Consider the following 23,706-nt stretch of genomic DNA (forward strand, 5'->3'; position numbering starts at 1 on the left):
GTACAAGCTGTCAATCGAAACAACACCACTTGACTCGATGATAGACCTCATGGTTTCACGCGCACCACTAGACAACCAACACAGAAAACTGAAAAATTGATGGGGTTCATCCTCTTATGAAATGAAATGAAATAGAGTTTAACGTCCTACTCTTCTGCTTTGTCTGGGGTATTGAAGCCAGGCATACGCCATACAGTGTGCTATGATGAAAATTTTAGCCGGACAGTGCGCTGCAGCCTACTCTTATATCACATTGCAACTGTCAATGGATCTTTTACGTGCACGCCAAAGTGTTTACTGGAAATCACGCCGCAAAATCCAGATGTACTTTCTCGGCTAGCACCGGGAACGAACCCGCGTCCTCCAGGTTAGCGAGCGAGCGTCTTACCCACTTAGCCACCGTGACTCATGCATACGCTTATGAACCCAATGGTTAATACCCCAAACATTTGTTAAAAACTATTGCTTCTATCGGGTTCACAATGTTTTCGTAATGGGATAATGTTGAGGGATTGGGTCTCTGGATCGGAAGGTAGCAGAAACGACAGTGTTCGTTCTCTTACTAACCCCAATGCTTCGAACCAATATATGAAGAAAAGAAATGATTTAAAGTGTATCCTCATTCGTGTTCATAAGGTTTTCAGAACAGGGGGGAGGAGGAACCCGGGAACCCGGTTCATCCCTTTATGTCACCAATGCTTCATAGAGTCCCACCTCTCACATGGTCTCTATTACGAAAACCTATTGAACACGAGATCTGTCATCATGGAGCTGTTTCAATTGACGTGAAAAGGAGCAGGGTAGATTGTCCAACCGTTTCCCTCCACTGCTAAATACCCTACGCACAAGCGAATTATTGAATAAAATTGAACTATGTGTTAATCCAAAAGTTACCTAGTTTGTGTTGCAGTTTCAGGGATACCGCCTCAAGTCCGACCACATATCGATAACGATAGAGACCACGATTGTTTTTTTTAACATATTATTTCTTTTCTTCAAATTCAATTAATTAATTCGATTAATCGAAATAATTAATCCGTTTAAACGAAATAATTAATTCACTAACCCTAGGATATAGATTATAATATAAAGGGTCGGGAGGATAGTCGTTTTCCACAGCTATAAAATACAAATTTCCTACAGGTATATTAAAAGTTTACTGGGTCATGTTTAGCCAAATGAATATCATGTAATACGACATGCCCCAATGTGTAATCCCCAAAACACGTTATACTGGTGAAGGGGCGGTAAACTAACCATTCCGTTTTCAACATTGTGCTTAGCGCAGATGGCACACGTCACACGAAACAGAAAAGAGCGACACCTGCTCTTGTTTTAAATCCGATTGAATGCAACCCGGGCGATTATTGAACGTTGGTTATTTGATTTTGTTTTCTTCATTAACTGTTCAGATAACAATCTGAGTACATTAGCGTTGATTAAACCTTGATCAATTTGATATTTTCCGAAAAATACAAATCAGACACAGTAACTTTAATTGAAATGATATAAGGGGTCGGAAGGATAGTCTATATCACTGTAAAACGCAGTGGACGCTTACGGTTAGCCGCCGGATCCATTCAATTGATCTGATATGTGCGTATTGTGTCTGTAAATTTGTCTTGTATACATGTTAGTGTGTGGTGCAGTCCACCTGCGCTTAGCATTAGAACCGTGCATGTTGCCCTCTTCCCTTCTGCAATGCTACTTCTTAAGGCTGTTTACAGTACTCCAGACACCAAAGCATTACAAATCGTATATCAGCTGTTCAATCCCCAAGCTATATAAAGTTTGTCAATACATTATTCAAAGCCTTTGTACTACCAATTATTATCAAATAAAGTATCAACATGAAAGACCATATACTACCACCTTCGGTTTTCATGAATAATTATTATTTAAAGTCTTATTTCATCCGTTTTTGTATATGTTTTATACTCTTCAAAAAATGTAGGGGATACTGAAATGCAAATACCTATGGAGGTTGCGATATGATAAATAGTCATGGACACTTGACATGCTTTGAGTGTATTTTCACAGATGAAGAACTTATCGCCCCAACAGAACCGCCATACACGTGGGAGGGGTTCATTGTCAAATTTGACACTTCAAGGAAGGATTGGTGGAGCAATTACTCATTATTAAGACAGAAATCAAAAAACGTCCATTTTCACTTTTGACAGTTTATCTCTTTGGGAGTGAAATGGGGCCATCAGATAAGCCGCTCATATGAATTGTTTATGTTCATGTGTAGGCAATAGCCTGTTATTAATATAAACTGATTACCTATAATAAAAATAGCAGTGCATTTACACAGTCAGGTTTGTATTGTTTTGTATTATTATATTTCATTAGCAAGTTGTGCATGTGTAAATTATATATAATATAATCTAAAAATCTATATGTGCATTTTGCATACCGATAGTCTATTGGCCAATCACGCTATTTTACCGAGATTTCGCCTAATAGTTTGGATGCAGCTATGGCGGGTGTGGCGCCAGGCAGGGTAAGCTTACTCTTCCGGACACCTGTTACCACTGTTTGTCGTGTATTTTGTACACGGTGAACAGTCCATATGCTGATTACACTATTTTGCCTTATTACACTATTTTGCCTATACCGTTTTTTTAGGATTGTTCGTACTTGGTTTTATTTTATTTATTAATAAATATCAATCTTTAGATATTAATTAATTTAATATATTTCTCTAAACATTTGTATTATATATTATTTTAATATACTATTCAAAAAAAGTAGGGGATATTTGATTTTTAAGTGTTATTAAAGTCACCTAATGAAACTGACGAAGAAACAAATGACAAAATGAAATGAAGTTCACATTCATCGATTTATTCCAAATGATCGTTAGACTAAGTAAGGCACAGACTGACCATTATAAGGGTAAAATGATACCCGGGGTCAAACAGCAAAGTTACCACAGCATCACAACCAAGTCAGTAACGGGTAAATCCTCCTCTGTTTGCCAAACAAGCATTGATCCGACGTGGCATACTCCTAATGAGACGTCTAAGGTCATTTTGGTCCAGATTGTCCCATTCCTGTTGCAACGCAGCAGCAAGTTCTTGGACATTGGCAGGACGTTGTTGACGTTGACGTAACCTCTGTCCAAGCATGTCCCAGACATGCTCGATGGGGGAGAGGTCGGGACTCAGTGCTGGCCAAGGTAATGTGGTGATGTTCTGTTGTTGGAGGTAACCTGTAACGATCCTGGCCCTGTGACATCTTGCGTTGTCATCCTGGAAGATGAAACGGCGGCCATGACGTCGTGCAAACGGCACAACATGGACTGCCAAGATGTTGTCCCGGTAGTACTGGCCTGTAACACGCCCTGCAACAACATGTAAAGCCGTTCTTCCAGCAACAGTGATGCCTCCCCACACCATAACAGAACCACCCCCAAATCGAGCATGTCTGATGACGTTAACGTCTTGGAAGCGCTCGTTTCGACGACGCCACACCCTCCTACGTCTGTCCAAAAAATCAACAGTGAACCTTGACTCATCTGAAAACATCACATTGCTCCAGCGTCGATTATCCCAGTGTTGACGATCCCTACACCAACGACGTCTTGCCTGAATGTGATGATCTCTCAAACAAGGGATCACGCGAGGACGTCGGGCGCGAAGGTGACCCCTATGCAGTCGATTCCGAATCGTCTGGCCACTCACTCTCATACCAGTGTCTGTTGGAAGACGAGCGCTGGTCTGATTTGCTGTGATGACACGATTTCTCAAGGCCAAGGTACGGATAAATCGATCCTGGGCTTGAGTTGTCGCCCTTGTTCGACCTGAGCGTGGTCTGTCCTGTACAGATTGTGTATCACGGTATCTGGACCATAGCCTGCTTATGACAGACTGAGAAACATTCATCGTCCGCGCCACAACCGCCTGTGTTGTGCCGATCTGTAGCATGCCAAGGGCACGTAACCTTTCATTTTGGGTAAGCCGACGCATATCAAAATTTGTTTTCTGGTCACTAAAACAATTAAACTGATGTTTCCACCCTGGAATTCAATGCCACAATGACTGTAACATTCAAAGTCAGAGTCGTGCAAATCTTGGGTTGGACCCCCATGATGATCCCAAGCATCACCTGCATTCCATGCGGTAGCTATTGGTGCGTTTGGGCGTCACATGTAACTGGAAATGTTTCTTCTGTTAGGTTCTATAGTGACTTTTTTCGTAGTCATTTGCATATTTTAGTATTATGCCCCCAAAATCAAATATCCCCTACTTTTTTTGAATAGTATATATTTAATAAATTGAAGAAATAATAACTTTAGAATTTCGCTGTCCACAGATCTTTATGAAACCCCCCAGTCACCTAACTTAACGACTATTTGCTAATTAAACTATTTCGCAGATACCGTTCTTTAGGACTTTGGATATTGTCTTATGGTTTTGATTGTTCGAACTTGGTTTTATTTTATTTTATAACGTAGGTAATTAATATTATCAAATCATTTGGTAATGGTTATAAATATAGCTGGACGTTATATATGGATATAAACACATACTGATGATCACTGTAACGAATTACGTGCACGCCAATGTGTACATGGGACAAGGTGGAACAATGCCGGAAAATCTGGATGGAATTTCTCGGCCAATTCAGAAATCGAACACCAGACCTCCAGACTACCGACTTAGCCATCGCGACCCGCCTTATGACTTGGCTTAGAAACGATCACTATTACAACCTGTACTACGTGTTTAGTAATGTACCTTATACGCCATCTTAGAATGGTACCCAATTATAAGACAAGAATGATACGGGTACACATCTAAAGGTTATCCATGGTCACCCTATATAACTAAAAATGTAGCTCACCGTCACAGAGTTGACCCAGATATCCAGTAGAACAATTACAGCTGTAACTGTTGTCAGTTGGTGAACAGGTACCACCATTTTCACAAGGATTAGGTTCACAGACAGCCACTAGAATTAAAGAGGATATATATTATAATATAAAGGGCCGGGAGGACAGTCGTTTCCCACAGCTATAAAATATATTCAGCCAAATTAAAAACTTGACATTCGGGATTTTTGGGACTAGATTTTTAATATGCAACTATTTTAGTGTTATGTTGTGCACAGATGACCTTGACATCAACAGAAAGCAAGAATACGTCTCGCCGAAAGTCCTTGACATTGATAACGTTCGTGATGTCACAGTACCCCCCGAAATGAAATTCACAGACTTGGAGAACAATCGGAATAAAGTGTTTATTAACGGTTGTGGCCTCCTCTAGCGTCTCGTACTGCCACACAACGTCTTCTCGTGGATCTCAGAACATTAGTAAACACTACCCGAGGAAGACGTCGCCACTGCTTAGCAAGAGCATGTTAAAGGTCCTGCAACGTCAGTGGTGGACTCACTTGCTGACGAACACGTCGACCCAGTTCGTCCCAGATGTGTTCAATAGGATTAAGGTCGGGGCTAAGCGACGGCCAATCCAGGACTTGGACACCGGCATTTCTTAAAAAATTATGGGTAGCAATTGCTGTATGGGGTCGAGCATTGTCTTGTTGAAACGTTAGTCCAGGCCCATGTCTCTGCATAAACGGAAGAAGAACAGGTTGCAAAATCTGATCCCTGTACTGGACAGCATTTAAGTTGAATTGGACAACAACAAGAGGAGAACGTCCATGTGCACAAAAAGAACCCCAAACCATGACGCTGCCGCCACCAGATGGTCAACTTCTCTGACGCATACTTGAGCGTAACGTTCAGTTCGTCTGCGGTACACTCGGACCCTGCCATCGGCAAATCTCAAAGTAAATCGAGATTCGTCACTAAAGACAACCGAATTCCACAGTCTTTGAGTAAATCTTATGTGTCTTGTGGCCCACACAAGTCGGTTACGGCGATGAAGAGGTGTCAATATTGGTCCATTATAGGGCCTCCGAGCTCGAAGACCAGCAGCCTGCAAGCGATTTCGAACAGTTTGTGCAGTTACCCTTCCACCAAACATCTCTCTACTTGTGGAGGTTGCAGTGACAAATGTGTTTCTAAGATGACGTAATCGTATTGCTTGATCTTCCTGGAGTGACGTCACACGTGGCGCTCCCGCCCTTGGGCTGTCGGCAATAGTTGCAGTTTGAAGCACTCTCATTCTAAGATTAATTATTCTCTGACGTGAACAATTAAAGGCTCTCGCAACAGTGACCACAGACTGGCCAACATAGAGCCTACCTTCAGCACGTAGACGTTCTACATTTGAAAGGCGAGGCATTTTCTAACAAAGATGAATATAACAATTCTAATTTCTTTTTCCAGTTCAAGTTACGTGTGCGTGTTCAGTTTAAGCAAACTTGCATCGATTGACCTCACGAGTTTGTGTTTGCACGTGTTTTTCAGGTTTTTCATCTTTATATGCTCAAAAGTCACGTGATCTACGTGACTTTACAATTTTATGAAATTAAAGGCTTCTTACTACTTACTATCGTTAGAAACACTTTAAAATTTATTTGACTTAACAGAAAAAAAAATTTGTTGAAATTCATCAGTGTCAAGTTTTTAATTTGGCTGAGTATATAATATAATCTAAAAATCTATATATGTCATTTCATAAATATCAATCTATTGATATTAATTAATTTAATATATTTCTCTAAACGTTTGTATTTGGTATTATTTTAATATATTTAATGAATTGAAGAAACAATAACTTTAGAATTTAGCCGTCTGTCCACAGATCTTTATGACCCCCCCCCACCCCCAGTCACCTTACTTAACGACTATTTGCTGATTTGGTAGATACCGTTGCAGGGCGGAGGGCCAGACAATGAAAGCTGTCAAGAAAGATTATCTGGTTTTTGTCAATGATGCAGGACAGAGGGCTAGATAAGGAGAGCTGTCAAGTTTGGATTGGACGAACAACCGTGGTCCCGTGTACACCCAAACACCCAATTTGGTAACCCTAGAACATCCTCAAAAAAACTAGGTCATTTCGGGACTTACACATGGTTCAGTTTTATATCAATACTTCGCTTTCGCGTGGGGGTATTTAGTAGTGGGAGGAAACGGGAGGACCCAGTGAAGACCCACGATGTTGGACAGGCAACCATACTCTTTGTCACGTACAAGCTGTCAATCGAAACAACACCACTTGACTCGATGACAGACCTCATGGTTTCACGCGCACCACTAGACAACCAACACAGAAAACTGAAAAATTGATGGGGTTCATCCTCTTATGAAATGAAATGAAATAGAGTTTAACGTCCTACTCTTCTGCTTTGTCTGGGGTATTGAAGCCAGGCATAGGCTTTACAGTGTGCTATGATGAAAATTTTAGCCGGACAGTGCGCTGCAGCCTACTCTTATATCACATTGCAACTGTCAATGGATCTTTTACGTGCACGCCAAAGTGTTTACTGGAAATCACGCCGCAAAATCCAGATGTACTTTCTCGGCTAGCACCGGGAACGAACCCGCGTCCTCCAGGTTAGCGAGCGAGCGTCTTACCCACTTAGCCACCGTGACTCATGCATACGCTTATGAACCCAATGGTTAATACCCCAAACATTTGTTAAAAACTATTGCTTCTATCGGGTTCACAATGTTTTCGTAATGGGATAATGTTGAGGGATTGGGTCTCTGGATCGGAAGGTAGCATAAACGACAGTGTTCGTTCTCTTACTAACCCCAATGCTTCGAACCAATATATGAAGAAAAGAAATGATTTAAAGTGTATCCTCATTCGTGTTCATAAGGTTTTCAGAACAGGGGGGAGGAGGAACCCGGGAACCCGGTTCATCCCTTTATGTCACCAATGCTTCATAGAGTCCCACCTCTCACATGGTCTCTATTACGAAAACCTATTGAACACGAGATCTGTCATCATGGAGCTGTTTCAATTGACGTGAAAAGGAGCAGGGTAGATTGTCCAACCGTTTCCCTCCACTGCTAAATACCCTGCGCACAAGCGAATTATTGAATAAAATTGAACTATGTGTTAATCCAAAAGTTACCTAGTTTGTGTTGCAGTTTCAGGGATACCGCCTCAAGTCCGACCACATATCGATAACGATAGAGACCACGATTGTTTTTTTTAACATATTATTTCTTTTCTTCAAATTCAATTAATTAATTCGATTAATCGAAATAATTAATCCGTTTAAACGAAATAATTAATTCACTAACCCTAGGATATAGATTATAATATAAAGGGTCGGGAGGATAGTCGTTTTCCACAGCTATAAAATACAAATTTCCTACAGGTATATTAAAAGTTTACTGGGTCATGTTTAGCCAAATGAATATCATGTAATACGACATGCCCCAATGTGTAATCCCCAAAACACGTTATACTGGTGAAGGGGCGGTAAACTAACCATTCCGTTTTCAACATTGTGCTTAGCGCAGATGGCACACGTCACACGAAACAGAAAAGAGCGACACCTGCTCTTGTTTTAAATCCGATTGAATGCAACCCGGGCGATTATTGAACGTTGGTAATTTGATTTTGTTTTCTTCATTAACTGTTCAGATAACAATCTGAGTACATTAGCGTTGATTAAACCTTGATCAATTTGATATTTTCCGAAAAATACAAATCAGACACAGTAACTTTAATTGAAATGATATAAGGGGTCGGAAGGATAGTCTATATCACTGTAAAACGCAGTGGACGCTTACGGTTAGCCGCCGGATCCATTCAATTGATCTGATATGTGCGTATTGTGTCTGTAAATTTGTCTTGTATACATGTTAGTGTGTGGTGCAGTCCACCTGCGCTTAGCATTAGAACCGTGCTTGTTGCCCTCTTCCCTTCTGCAATGCTACTTCTTAAGGCTGTTTACAGTACTCCAGACACCAAAGCATTACAAATCGTATATCAGCTGTTCAATCCCCAAGCTATATAAAGTTTGTCAATACATTATTCAAAGCCTTTGTACTACCAATTATTATCAAATAAAGTATCAACATGAAAGACCATATACTACCACCTTCGGTTTTCATGAATAATTATTATTTAAAGTCTTATTTCATCCGTTTTTGTATATGTTTTATACTCTTCAAAAAATGTAGGGGATACTGAAATGCAAATACCTATGGAGGTTGCGATATGATAAATAGTCATGGACACTTGACATGCTTTGAGTGTATTTTCACAGATGAAGAACTTATCGCCCCAACAGAACCGCCATACACGTGGGAGGGGTTCATTGTCAAATTTGACACTTCAAGGAAGGATTGGTGGAGCAATTACTCATTATTAAGACAGAAATCAAAAAACGTCCATTTTCACTTTTGACAGTTTATCTCTTTGGGAGTGAAATGGGGCCATCAGATAAGCCGCCCATATGAATTGTTTATGTTCATGTGTAGGCAATAGCCTGTTATTAATATAAACTGATTACCTATAATAAAAATAGCAGTGCATTTACACAGTCAGGTTTGTATTGTTTTGTATTATTATATTTCATTAGCAAGTTGTGCATGTGTAAATTATATATAATATAATCTAAAAATCTATATGTGCATTTTGCATACCGATAGTCTATTGGCCAATCACGCTATTTTACCGAGATTTCGCCTAATAGTTTGGATGCAGCTATGGCGGGTGTGGCGCCAGGCAGGGTAAGCTTACTCTTCCGGACACCTGTTACCACTGTTTGTCGTGTATTTTGTACACGGTGAACAGTCCATATGCTGATTACACTATTTTGCCTTATTACACTATTTTGCCTATACCGTTTTTTTAGGATTGTTCGTACTTGGTTTTATTTTATTTATTAATAAATATCAATCTTTAGATATTAATTAATTTAATATATTTCTCTAAACATTTGTATTATATATTATTTTAATATACTATTCAAAAAAAGTAGGGGATATTTGATTTTTAAGTGTTATTAAAGTCACCTAATGAAACTGACGAAGAAACAAATGACAAAATGAAATGAAGTTCACATTCATCGATTTATTCCAAATGATCGTTAGACTAAGTAAGGCACAGACTGACCATTATAAGGGTAAAATGATACCCGGGGTCAAACAGCAAAGTTACCACAGCATCACAACCAAGTCAGTAACGGGTAAATCCTCCTCTGTTTGCCAAACAAGCATTGATCCGACGTGGCATACTCCTAATGAGACGTCTAAGGTCATTTTGGTCCAGATTGTCCCATTCCTGTTGCAACGCAGCAGCAAGTTCTTGGACATTGGCAGGACGTTGTTGACGTTGACGTAACCTCTGTCCAAGCATGTCCCAGACATGCTCGATGGGGGAGAGGTCGGGACTCAGTGCTGGCCAAGGTAATGTGGTGATGTTCTGTTGTTGGAGGTAACCTGTAACGATCCTGGCCCTGTGACATCTTGCGTTGTCATCCTGGAAGATGAAACGGCGGCCATGACGTCGTGCAAACGGCACAACATGGACTGCCAAGATGTTGTCCCGGTAGTACTGGCCTGTAACACGCCCTGCAACAACATGTAAAGCCGTTCTTCCAGCAACAGTGATGCCTCCCCACACCATAACAGAACCACCCCCAAATCGAGCATGTCTGATGACGTTAACGTCTTGGAAGCGCTCGTTTCGACGACGCCACACCCTCCTACGTCTGTCCAAAAAATCAACAGTGAACCTTGACTCATCTGAAAACATCACATTGCTCCAGCGTCGATTATCCCAGTGTTGACGATCCCTACACCAACGACGTCTTGCCTGAATGTGATGATCTCTCAAACAAGGGATCACGCGAGGACGTCGGGCGCGAAGGTGACCCCTATGCAGTCGATTCCGAATAGTCTGGCCACTCACTCTCATACCAGTGTCTGTTGGAAGACGAGCGCTGATCTGATTTGCTGTGATGACACGATTTCTCAAGGCCAAGGTACGGATAAATCGATCCTGGGCTTGAGTTGTCGCCCTTGTTCGACCTGAGCGTGGTCTGTCCTGTACAGATTGTGTATCACGGTATCTGGACCATAGCCTGCTTATGACAGACTGAGAAACATTCATCGTCCGCGCCACAACCGCCTGTGTTGTGCCGATCTGTAGCATGCCAAGGGCACGTAACCTTTCATTTTGGGTAAGCCGACGCATATCAAAATTTGTTTTCTGGTCACTAAAACAATTAAACTGATGTTTCCACCCTGGAATTCAATGCCACAATGACTGTAACATTCAAAGTCAGAGTCGTGCAAATCTTGGGTTGGACCCCCATGATGATCCCAAGCATCACCTGCATTCCATGCGGTAGCTATTGGTGCGTTTGGGCGTCACATGTAACTGGAAATGTTTCTTCTGTTAGGTTCTATAGTGACTTTTTTCGTAGTCATTTGCATATTTTAGTATTATGCCCCCAAAATCAAATATCCCCTACTTTTTTTGAATAGTATATATTTAATAAATTGAAGAAATAATAACTTTAGAATTTCGCTGTCCACAGATCTTTATGAAACCCCCCAGTCACCTAACTTAACGACTATTTGCTAATTAAACTATTTCGCAGATACCGTTCTTTAGGACTTTGGATATTGTCTTATGGTTTTGATTGTTCGAACTTGGTTTTATTTTATTTTATAACGTAGGTAATTAATATTATCAAATCATTTGGTAATGGTTATAAATATAGCTGGACGTTATATATGGATATAAACACATACTGATGATCACTGTAACGAATTACGTGCACGCCAATGTGTACATGGGACAAGGTGGAACAATGCCGGAAAATCTGGATGGAATTTCTCGGCCAATTCAGAAATCGAACACCAGACCTCCAGACTACCGACTTAGCCATCGCGACCCGCCTTATGACTTGGCTTAGAAACGATCACTATTACAACCTGTACTACGTGTTTAGTAATGTACCTTATACGCCATCTTAGAATGGTACCCAATTATAAGACAAGAATGATACGGGTACACATCTAAAGGTTATCCATGGTCACCCTATATAACTAAAATGTAGCTCACCGTCACAGAGTTTACCCATATATCCAGTAGAACAATTACAGCTGTAACTGTTGTCAATTGGTGAACAGGTACCACCATTTTCACAAGGATTAGGTTCACAGACAGCCACTAGAATTAAAGAGGATATATATTATAATATAAAGGGCCGGGAGGACAGTCGTTTCCCACAGCTATAAAATATATTCAGCCAAATTAAAAACTTGACACTCGGGATTTTTGGGACTAGATTTTTAATATGCAACTATTTTAGTGTTATGTTGTGCACAGATGACCTTGACATCAACAGAAAGCAAGAATACGTCTCGCCGAAAGTCCTTGACATTGATAACGTTCGTGATGTCACAGTACCCCCCGAAATGAAATTCACAGACTTGGAGAACAATCGGAATAAAGTGTTTATTAACGGTTGTGGCCTCCTCTAGCGTCTCGTACTGCCACACAACGTCTTCTCGTGGATCTCAGAACATTAGTAAACACTACCCGAGGAAGACGTCGCCACTGCTTAGCAAGAGCATGTTAAAGGTCCTGCAACGTCAGTGGTGGACTCACTTGCTGACGAACACGTCGACCCAGTTCGTCCCAGATGTGTTCAATAGGATTAAGGTCGGGGCTAAGCGACGGCCAATCCAGGACTTGGACACCGGCATTTCTTAAAAAATTATGGGTAGCAATTGCTGTATGGGGTCGAGCATTGTCTTGTTGAAACGTTAGTCCAGGCCCATGTCTCTGCATAAACGGAAGAAGAACAGGTTGCAAAATCTGATCCCTGTACTGGACAGCATTTAAGTTGAATTGGACAACAACAAGAGGAGAACGTCCATGTGCACAAAAAGAACCCCAAACCATGACGCTGCCGCCACCAGATCGGTCAACTTCTCTGACGCATACTTGAGCGTAACGTTCAATTCGTCTGCGGTACACTCGGACCCTGCCATCGGCAAATCTCAAAGTAAATCGAGATTCATCACTAAAGACAACCGAATTCCACAGTCTTTGAGTAAATCTTATGTGTCTTGTGGCCCACACAAGTCGGTTACGGCGATGAAGAGGTGTCAATATTGGTCCATTATAGGGCCTCCGAGCTCGAAGACCAGCAGCCTGCAAGCGATTTCGAACAGTTTGTGCAGTTACCCTTCCACCAAACATCTCTCTACTTGTGGAGGTTGCAGTGACAAATGTGTTTCTAAGATGACGTAATCGTATTGCTTGATCTTCCTGGAGTGACGTCACACGTGGCGCTCCCGCCCTTGGGCTGTCGGCAATAGTTGCAGTTTGAAGCACTCTCATTCTAAGATTAATTATTCTCTGACGTGAACAATTAAAGGCTCTCGCAACAGTGACCACAGACTGGCCAGCATAGAGCCTACCTTCAGCACGTAGACGTTCTACATTTGAAAGGCGAGGCATTTTCTAACAAAGATGAATATAACAATTCTAATTTCTTTTTCCAGTTCAAGTTACGTGTGCGTGTTCAGTTTAAGCAAACTTGCATCGATTGACCTCACGAGTTTGTGTTTGCACGTGTTTTTCAGGTTTTTCATCTTTATATGCTCAAAAGTCACGTGATCTACGTGACTTTACAATTTTATGAAATTAAAGGCTTCTTACTACTTACTATCGTTAGAAACACTTTAAAATTTATTTGACTTAACAGAAAAAAAAATTTGTTGAAATTCATCAGTGTCAAGTTTTTAATTTGGCTGAGTATATAATATAATCTAAAAATCTATATATGTCATTTCATAAATATCAATCTATTGATATTAATTAATTTAATATATTTCTCTAAACGTTTGTATTTGGTATTATTTTAATATATTTAATGAATTGAAGAAACAATAACTTTAGAATTTAGCCGTCTGTCCACAGATCTTTATTATCCCCCCCACCCCCAGTCACCTTACTTAACGACTATTTGCTGATTTGGTAGATACCGTTCTTTAGGACTTTGAATATTGTCTGATGGTTTTGATTGTTCGTACTTGGCTTTATTTTATTGTTCCTACTTGGTTTTATTTTATTTTATAACGTAGGGAATCTTAGAATGGTACCCAATTATAAGACAAGAATGTTACGGGTACACATCTAAAGGTTATTGTGGGTCACCATAACTAAAAATGTAGCTCACCGTCACAGAGTTGACCCAGATATCCAGTAGAACAATTACAGCTGTAACTGTTGTCAGTTGGTGAACAGGTACCACCATTTTCACAAGGATTAGGTTCACAGACAGCCACTAGAATTAAAGAGGATATATATATTATAATATAAAGGGCCGGGAGGACAGTCGTTTCCCACAGCTATAAAATATATTCAGCCAAATTAAAAACTTGACATTCGGGATTTTTGGGACTAGATTTTTAATATGCAACTATTTTAGTGTTATGTTGTGCACAGATGACCTTGACATCAACAGAAAGCAAGAATACGTCTCGCCGAAAGTCCTTGACATTGATAACGTTCGTGATGTCACAGTACCCCCCGAAATGAAATTCACAGACTTGGAGAACAATCGGAATAAAGTGTTTATTAACGGTTGTGGCCTCCTCTAGCGTCTCGTACTGCCACACAACGTCTTCTCGTGGATCTCAGAACATTAGTAAACACTACCCGAGGAAGACGTCGCCACTGCTTAGCAAGAGCATGTTAAAGGTCCTGCAACGTCAGTGGTGGACTCACTTGCTGACGAACACGTCGACCCAGTTCGTCCCAGATGTGTTCAATAGGATTAAGGTCGGGGCTAAGCGACGGCCAATCCAGGACTTGGACACCGGCATTTCTTAAAAAATTATGGGTAGCAATTGCTGTATGGGGTCGAGCATTGTCTTGTTGAAACGTTAGTCCAGGCCCATGTCTCTGCATAAACGGAAGAAGAACAGGTTGCAAAATCTGATCCCTGTACTGGACAGCATTTAAGTTGAATTGGACAACAACAAGAGGAGAACGTCCATGTGCACAAAAAGAACCCCAAACCATGACGCTGCCGCCACCAGATCGGTCAACTTCTCTGACGCATACTTGAGCGTAACGTTCAGTTCGTCTGCGGTACACTCGGACCCTGCCATCGGCAAATCTCAAAGTAAATCGAGATTCGTCACTAAAGACAACCGAATTCCACAGTCTTTGAGTAAATCTTATGTGTCTTGTGGCCCACACAAGTCGGTTACGGCGATGAAGAGGTGTCAATATTGGTCCATTATAGGGCCTCCGAGCTCGAAGACCAGCAGCCTGCAAGCGATTTCGAACAGTTTGTGCAGTTACCCTTCCACCAAACATCTCTCTACTTGTGGAGGTTGCAGTGACAAATGTGTTTCTAAGATGACGTAATCGTATTGCTTGATCTTCCTGGAGTGACGTCACACGTGGCGCTCCCGCCCTTGGGCTGTCGGCAATAGTTGCAGTTTGAAGCACTCTCATTCTAAGATTAATTATTCTCTGACGTGAACAATTAAAGGCTCTCGCAACAGTGACCACAGACTGGCCAACATAGAGCCTACCTTCAGCACGTAGACGTTCTACATTTGAAAGGCGAGGCATTTTCTAACAAAGATGAATATAACAATTCTAATTTCTTTTTCCAGTTCAAGTTACGTGTGCGTGTTCAGTTTAAGCAAACTTGCATCGATTGACCTCACGAGTTTGTGTTTGCACGTGTTTTTCAGGTTTTTCATCTTTATATGCTCAAAAGTCACGTGATCTACGTGACTTTACAATTTTATGAAATTAAAGGCTTCTTACTACTTACTATCGTTAGAAACACTTTAAAATTTATTTGACTTAACAGAAAAAAAAATTTGTTGAAATTCATCAGTGTCAAGTTTTTAATTTGGCTGAGTATATAATATAATCTAAAAATCTATATATGTCATTTCATAAATATCAATCTATTGATATTAATTAATTTAATATATTTCTCTAAACGTTTGTATTTGGTATTATTTTAATATATTTAATGAATTGAAGAAACAATAACTTTAGAATTTAGCCGTCTGTCCACAGATCTTTATGACCCCCCCCCCCCCACCCCCAGTCACCTTACTTAACGACTATTTGCTGATTTGGTAGATACCGTTGCAGGGCGGAGGGCCAGACAATGAAAGCTGTCAAGAAAGATTATCTGGTTTTTGTCAATGATGCAGGACAGAGGGCTAGATAAGGAGAGCTGTCAAGTTTGGATTGGACGAACAACCGTGGTCCCGTGTACACCCAAACACCCAATTTGGTAACCCTAGAACATCCTCAAAAAAACTAGGTCATTTCGGGACTTACACATGGTTCAGTTTTATATCAATACTTCGCTTTCGCGTGGGGGTATTTAGTAGTGGGAGGAAACGGGAGGACCCAGTGAAGACCCACGATGTTGGACAGGCAACCATACTCTTTGTCACGTACAAGCTGTCAATCGAAACAACACCACTTGACTCGATGACAGACCTCATGGTTTCACGCGCACCACTAGACAACCAACACAGAAAACTGAAAAATTGATGGGTTCATCCTCTTATGAAATGAAATGAAATAGAGTTTAACGTCCTACTCTTCTGCTTTGTCTGGGGTATTGAAGCCAGGCATAGGCTTTACAGTGTGCTATGATGAAAATTTTAGCCGGACAGTGCGCTGCAGCCTACTCTTATATCACATTGCAACTGTCAATGGATCTTTTACGTGCACGCCAAAGTGTTTACTGGAAATCACGCCGCAAAATCCAGATGTACTTTCTCGGCTAGCACCGGGAACGAACCCGCGACCTCCAGGCTAGCGGGCGAGCGTCGTACCCACTTAGCCACCGTGACTCATGCATACGCTTATGAACCCAATGGTTAATACCCCAAACATTTGTTAAAAACTATTGCTTCTGTCGGGTTCACAATGTTTTCGTAATGGGATAATGTTGAGGGATTGGGTCTCTGGATCGGAAGGTAGCAGAAACGACCGTGTTCGTTCTCTTACTAACCCCAATGCTTCGAACCAATATATGAAGAAAAGAAATGATTTAAAGTGTATCCTCATTCGTGTTCATAAGGTTTTCAGAACAGGGGGGAGGAGGAACCCGGTTCATCCCTTTATGTCACCAATGCTTCATAGAGTCCCACCTCTCACATGGTCTCTATTACGAAAACCTAGTGAACACGAGATCTGTCATTGAGTCAAATGGAGCTGTTTCAATTGACGTGAAAAGGAGCAGGGTAGATTGTTCAACCGTTTCCCTACACTGCTAAATACCCTACGCACAAACGAATTATTGAATAAAATTGAACCATGTGTTAATCCAAAAGTTACCTAGTTTGTGTCGCAGTTTCTGGGATACCGCCTCAAGTCCGACCACATATCGATAACGATAGAGACCACGATTGTTTTTTTAACATATTATTTCTTTTCTTCAAATTCAATTAATTAATACGATTAATCGAAATAATTAATCCGTTTAAACGAAATAATTAATTCACTAACCCTAGGATATAGATTATAATATAAAGGGTCGGGAGGATAGTTGTTTTTCACAGCTATAAAATACAAATTTCCTACAGGTATATTAAAAGTTTACTGGGTCATGTTTAGCCAAATGAATATCATGTAATACGACATGCCCCAATGTGTAAGCCCCAAAACACGTTATACTGGTGAAGGGGCGGTAAAGTAACCATTCCGTTTTCAACATTGTGCTTAGCGCAGATGGCACACGTCACACGAAACACAAAAGAGCGACACCTTCTCTTGTTTTAAATCCGATTGAATGCAACCCGGGCGATTATTTAACGTTGGTTATTTGATTTTGTTTTCTTCATTAACTGTTCAGATAACAATCTGAGTACATTAGCGTTGATTAAACCTTGATTAATTTGATATTTTCCGAAAAATACAAATCAGACACAGTAACTTTAATTGAAATGATATAAGGGGTCGGAAGGATAGTCTATATCACTGTAAAACGCAGTGGACGCTTACGGTTAGCCGCCGGATCCATTCAATTGATCTGATATGTGGGTATTGTGTCTGTAAATTTGTCTTGTGTACATGTTAGTGTGTGGTGCAGTCCACCTGCGCTTAGCATTAGAACCGTGCATGTTGCCCTCTTCCCTTCTGCAATGCTACTTCTTAAGGCTGTTTACAGTACCCCAGACACCACAGCATTACAAATCGTATATCAGCTGTTCAATCCCCAAGCTATATAAAGTTTGTCAATACATTATTCAAAGCCTTTGTAGTATTTAAAGTCTTATTTCATCCGTTTTTATATATGTTTTATACTCTTCCCTTCTGCAATGCTACTTCTTAAGGCTGTTTACAGTACCCCAGACACCACAGCATTACAAATCGTATATCAGCTGTTCAATCCCCAAGCTATATAAAGTTTGTCAATACATTATTCAAAGCCTTTGTACTACCAATTATTATCAAATAAAGACCATATACTACCACCTTCGGTTTTCATGAATAATTATTATTTAAAGTCTTATTTCATCCGTTTTTATATATGTTTTATGCTCTTCAAAAAATGTAGGGGATACTGAAATGCAAATACCTATGGAGGTTGCGATATGATAAATAGTCATGGACACTTGACATGCTTTGAGTGTATTTTCACAGATGAAGAACTTATCGCCCCAACAGAACCGCCATACACGTGGGACGGGTTCATTGTCAAATTTGACACTTCAAGGAAGGATTGGTGGAGCAATTACTCATTATTAAGACAGAAATCAAAAAACGTCCATTTTCACTTTTGACAGTTTATCTCTTTGGGAGTGAAATGGGGCCATCAGATAAGCCGCCCATATAAACTGTTTATGTTCATGTGTAGGCAATAGCCTGTTATTAATATAAACTGATTACCTATAATAAAAATAGCAGTGCATTTACACAGTCAGGTTTGTATTGTTTTGTATTATTATATTTCATTAGCAAGTTGTGCATGTGTAAATTATATATAATATAATCTAAAAATCTATATGTGCATTTTGCATACCGATAGTCTATTGGCCAATCACGCTATTTTACCGAGATTTCGCCTAATAGTTTGGATGCAGCTATGGCGGGTGTGGCGCCAGGCAGGGTAAGCTTACTCTTCCGGACACCTGTTACCACTGTTTGTCGTGTATTTTGTACACGGTGAACAGTCCATATGCTGATTACACTATTTTGCCTTATTACACTATTTTGCCTATACCGTTTTTTTAGGACTTCGAATTTTGTCTAATGGTTTGGATTGTTCGTACTTGGTTTTATTTTATTTATTAATAAATATCAATCTTTAGATATTAATTAATTTAATATATTTCTCTAAACATTTGTATTATATATTATTTTAATATATTTAATAAATTGAAGAAATAATAACTTTAGAATTTCGCTGTCCACAGATCTTTATGAAACCCCCCAGTCAACTAACTTAACGACTATTTGCTGATTACACTATTTCGCAGATACCGTTCTTTAGGACTTTGAATATTGTCTTATGGTTTTGATTGTTCGTACTTGGTTTTATTTTATTTTATAACGTAGGTAATTAATATTATCAAATCATTTGGTAATGGTTATAAATATAGCTGGACGTTATATATGGATATAAACACATACTGATGATCACTGTAACTAATTACGTGCACGCCAATGTGTACATGGGACAAGGTGGAACCATGCCGGAAAATCTGGATGGAATTTCTCGGCCAATTCAGGAATCGAACACCAGACCTCCAGACTAGCGAGCCAGCGTCTTACCGACTTAGCCATCGCGACCCGCCTTATGACTTGGCTTAAAAACGATCACTATTACAACCTGTACTACGTGTTTAGTAATGTACCTTATACGCCATCTTAGAATGGTACCCAATTATAAGACAAGAATGATACGGGTACACATCTAAAGGTTATCCATGGTCACCCTATATAACTAAAATGTAGCTCACCGTCACAGAGTTTACCCATATATCCAGTAGAACAATTACAGCTGTAACTGTTGTCAATTGGTGAACAGGTACCACCATTTTCACAAGGATTAGGTTCACAGACAGCCACTAGAATTAAAGAGGATATATATTATAATATAAAGGGCCGGGAGGACAGTCGTTTCCCACAGCTATAAAATATATTCAGCCAAATTAAAAACTTGACACTCGGGATTTTTAGGACTAGATTTTTAATATGCAACTATTTTAGTGTTATGTTGTGCACAGATGACCTTGACATCAACAGAAAGCAAGAATACGTCTCGCCGAAAGTCCTTGACATTGATAACGTTCGTGATGTCACAGTACCCCCCCCCCCCCCGAAATGAAATTCACATACTTGGAGAACAATCGGAATAAAGTGTTTATTAACGGTTGTGGCCTCCTCTAGCGTCTCGTACTGCCACACAACGTCTTCTCGTGGATCTCAGAACATTAGTAAACACTACCCGAGGAAGGCGTCGCCACTGCTCAGCAAGAGCATGTTAAAGGTTCTGCAACGTCAGTGGTGGATTTACTTGCTGACGAACACGTCGACCCAGTTCCTCCCAGATGTGTTCAATAGGATTAAGGTCGGGGCTAAGCGACGGCCAATCCAGGACTTGGACACCGGCATTTCTTACAAAATTATGGGTAGCAATTGCTGTATGGGGTCGAGCATTGTCTTGTTGAAACGTTAGTCCAGGCCCATGTCTCTGCATAAACGGAAGAAGAACAGGTTGCAAAATCTGATCCCTGTACTGGACAGCATTTAAGTTGAATTGGACAACAACAAGAGGAGAACGTCCATGTGCACAAAAAGAACCCCAAACCATGACGCTGCCGCCACCAGATCGGTCAACTTCTCTGACGCATACTTGAGCGTAACGTTCAGTTCGTCTGCAGTACACTCGGACCCTGCCATCGGCAAATCTCAAAGTAAATCGAGATTCGTCACTAAAGACAACCGAATTCCACTGTCTTTGAGTAAATCTTATGTGTCTTGTGGCCCACACAAGTCGGTTACGGCGATGAAGAGGTGTCAATATTGGTCCATTATAGGGCCTCCGAGCTCGAAGACCAGCAGCCTGCAAGCGATTTCGAACAGTTTGTGCAGTTACCCTTCCACCAAACATCTCTCTACTTGTGGAGGTTGCAGTGACAAATGTGTTTCTAAGATGACGTAATCGTATTGCTTGATCTTCCTGGAGTGACGTCACACGTGGCGCTCCCGCCCTTGGGCTGTCGGCAATAGTTCCAGTTTGAAGCACTCTCATTCTAAGATTAATTATTCTCTGGCGTGAACAATTAAAGGCTCTCGCAACAGTGACCACAGACTGGCCAGCATAGAGCCTACCTTCAGCACGTAGACGTTCTACATTTGAAAGGCAAGGCATTTTCTAACAAAGATGAAAATAACAATTCTAATTTCTTTTTCCAGTTCAAGTTACGTGTGCGTGTTCAGTTTAAGCAAACTTGCATCGATTGACCTCACGAGTTTGTGTTTGCACGTGTTTTTCAGGTTTTTCATCTTTATATGCTCAAAAGTCACGTGATCTACGTGACTTTACAATTTTATGAAATTAAAGGCTTCTTACTACTTACTATCGTTAGAAACGCTTTAAAATTTATTTGACTTAACAGAAAAAAAATTTTGTTGAAATTCATCAGTGTCAAGTTTTTAATTTGGCTGAGTATATAATATAATCTAAAAATCTATATATGTCATTTCATAAATATCAGCCTATTGATATTAATTAATTTAATATATTTCTCTAAACGTTTGTATTTGGTATTATTTTAATATATTTAATGAATTGAAGAAACAATAACTTTAGAATTTAGCCGTCTGTCCACAGATCTTTATGACCCCCCCCCCACCCCCAGTCACCTTACTTAACGACTATTTGCTGATTTGGTAGATACCGTTCTTTAGGACTTTGAATATTGTCTGATGGTTTTGATTGTTCGTACTTGGCTTTATTTTATTGTTCCTACTTGGTTTTATTTTATTTTATAACGTAGGGAATCTTAGAATGGTACCCAATTATAAGACAAGAATGTTACGGGTACACATCTAAAGGTTATTGTGGGTCACCATAACTAAAAATGTAGCTCACCGTCACAGAGTTGACCCAGATATCCAGTAGAACAATTACAGCTGTAACTGTTGTCAGTTGGTGAACAGGTACCACCATTTTCACAAGGATTAGGTTCACAGACAGTCACTAGAATTAAAGAGGGTATAGATTATAATATACTATTCAAAAAAAGTAGGGGATATTTGATTTTGGGGGCATAATACTAAAATATGCAAATGACTACGAAAAAAGTCACTATAGAACCTAACAGAAGAAACATTTCCAGTTACATGTGACGCCCAAACGCACCAATAGCTACCGCATGGAATGCAGGTGATGCTTCGGATCATCATGGGGGTCCAACCCAAGATTTGCACGACTCTGACTTTAAATGTTACAGTCATTGTGGCATTGAATTCCAGGGTGGAAACATCAGTTTAATTGTTTTAGTGACCAGAAAACAAATTTTGATATGCGTCGGCTTACCCAAAATGAAAGGTTACGTGCCCTTGGCATGCTACAGATCGACACAACACAGGCGGTTGTGGCGCGGACGATGAATGTTTCTCAGTCTGTCATAAGCAGGCTATGGTCCAGATACCGTGATACACAATCTGTACAGGACAGACCACGCTCAGGTCGACCAAGGGCGACAACTCAAGCCCAGGATCGATTTATCCGTACCTTGGCCTTGAGAAATCGTGTCATCACAGCAAATCAGATCAGCGCTCGTCTTCAAACAGACACTGGTGTGAGAGTGAGTGGCCAGACGATTCGGAATCGACTGCATAGGGGTCACCTTCGCGCCCGACGTCCTCGCGTGATCCCTTGTTTGAGAGATCATCACATTCAGGCAAGACGTCGTTGGTGTAGGGATCGTCAACACTGGGATAATCGACGCTGGAGCAATGTGATGTTTTCAAATGAGTCAAGGTTCACTGTTGATTTTTTGGACAGACGTAGGAGGGTGTGGCGTCGTCGAAACGAGCGCTTCCAAGACGTTAACGTCATCAGACATGATCGATTTGGGGGTGGTTCTGTTATGGTGTGGGGAGGCATCACTGTTGCTGGAAGAACGGCTTTACATGTTGTTGCAGGGCGTGTTACAGGCCAGTACTACCGGGACAACATCTTGGCAGTCCATGTTGTGCCCTTCGCACGACGTCATGGCCGCCGTTTCATCTTCCAGGATGACAACGCAAGATGTCACAGGGCCAGGATCGTTACAGGTTACCTCCAACAACAGAACATCACCACATTACCTTGGCCAGCACTGAGTCCCGACCTCTCCCCCATCGAGCATGTCTGGGACATGCTTGGACAGAGGTTACGTCAACGTCAACAACGTCCTGCCAATGTCCAAGAACTTGCTGCTGCGTTGCAACAGGAATGGGACAATCTGGACCAAAATGACCTTAGACGTCTCATTAGGAGTATGCCACGTCGGATCAATGCTTGTTTGGCAAACAGAGGAGGATTTACCCGTTACTGACTTGGTTGTGATGCTGTGGTAACTTTGCTGTTTGACCCCGGGTATCATTTTACCCTTATAATGGTCAGTCTGTGCCTTACTTAGTCTAACGATCATTTGGAATAAATCGATGAATGTGAACTTCATTTCATTTTGTCATTTGTTTCTTCGTCAGTTTCATTAGGTGACTTTAATAACACTTAAAAATCAAATATCCCCTACTTTTTTTGAATAGTATATAAAGGGCCGGAAGGACACTCGTTTTCCACAGCTAT

The 23,706-nt window shown here is 40.7% G+C and overlaps 1 protein-coding gene across 1 annotated transcript in view; it reads right to left on the reverse strand.

Annotated features, from left to right (window-relative positions):
- Positions 1-11,925: 11,925 nt before the first annotated feature.
- Positions 11,926-23,706, reverse strand: part of LOC126831583 (adhesive plaque matrix protein 2) — a 35,354-nt gene continuing 23,573 nt past the window's right edge. Inside the window, exons 4-7 of the mRNA XM_050562160.2 lie at positions 22,000-22,107; positions 19,862-19,969; positions 14,083-14,190; positions 11,926-12,062 (exon numbers count right to left, since the gene is read on the reverse strand). Of these exons, the coding sequence (XP_050418117.2) occupies positions 11,926-12,062; positions 14,083-14,190; positions 19,862-19,969; positions 22,000-22,107 (461 nt within the window). The remainder of the gene's footprint in view (positions 12,063-14,082; positions 14,191-19,861; positions 19,970-21,999; positions 22,108-23,706) is intronic.

Source organism: Patella vulgata, chromosome 9 (assembly GCF_932274485.2).
Source record: "Patella vulgata chromosome 9, xgPatVulg1.2, whole genome shotgun sequence".
Lineage (NCBI taxonomy): Eukaryota > Metazoa > Mollusca > Gastropoda > Patellidae > Patella > Patella vulgata.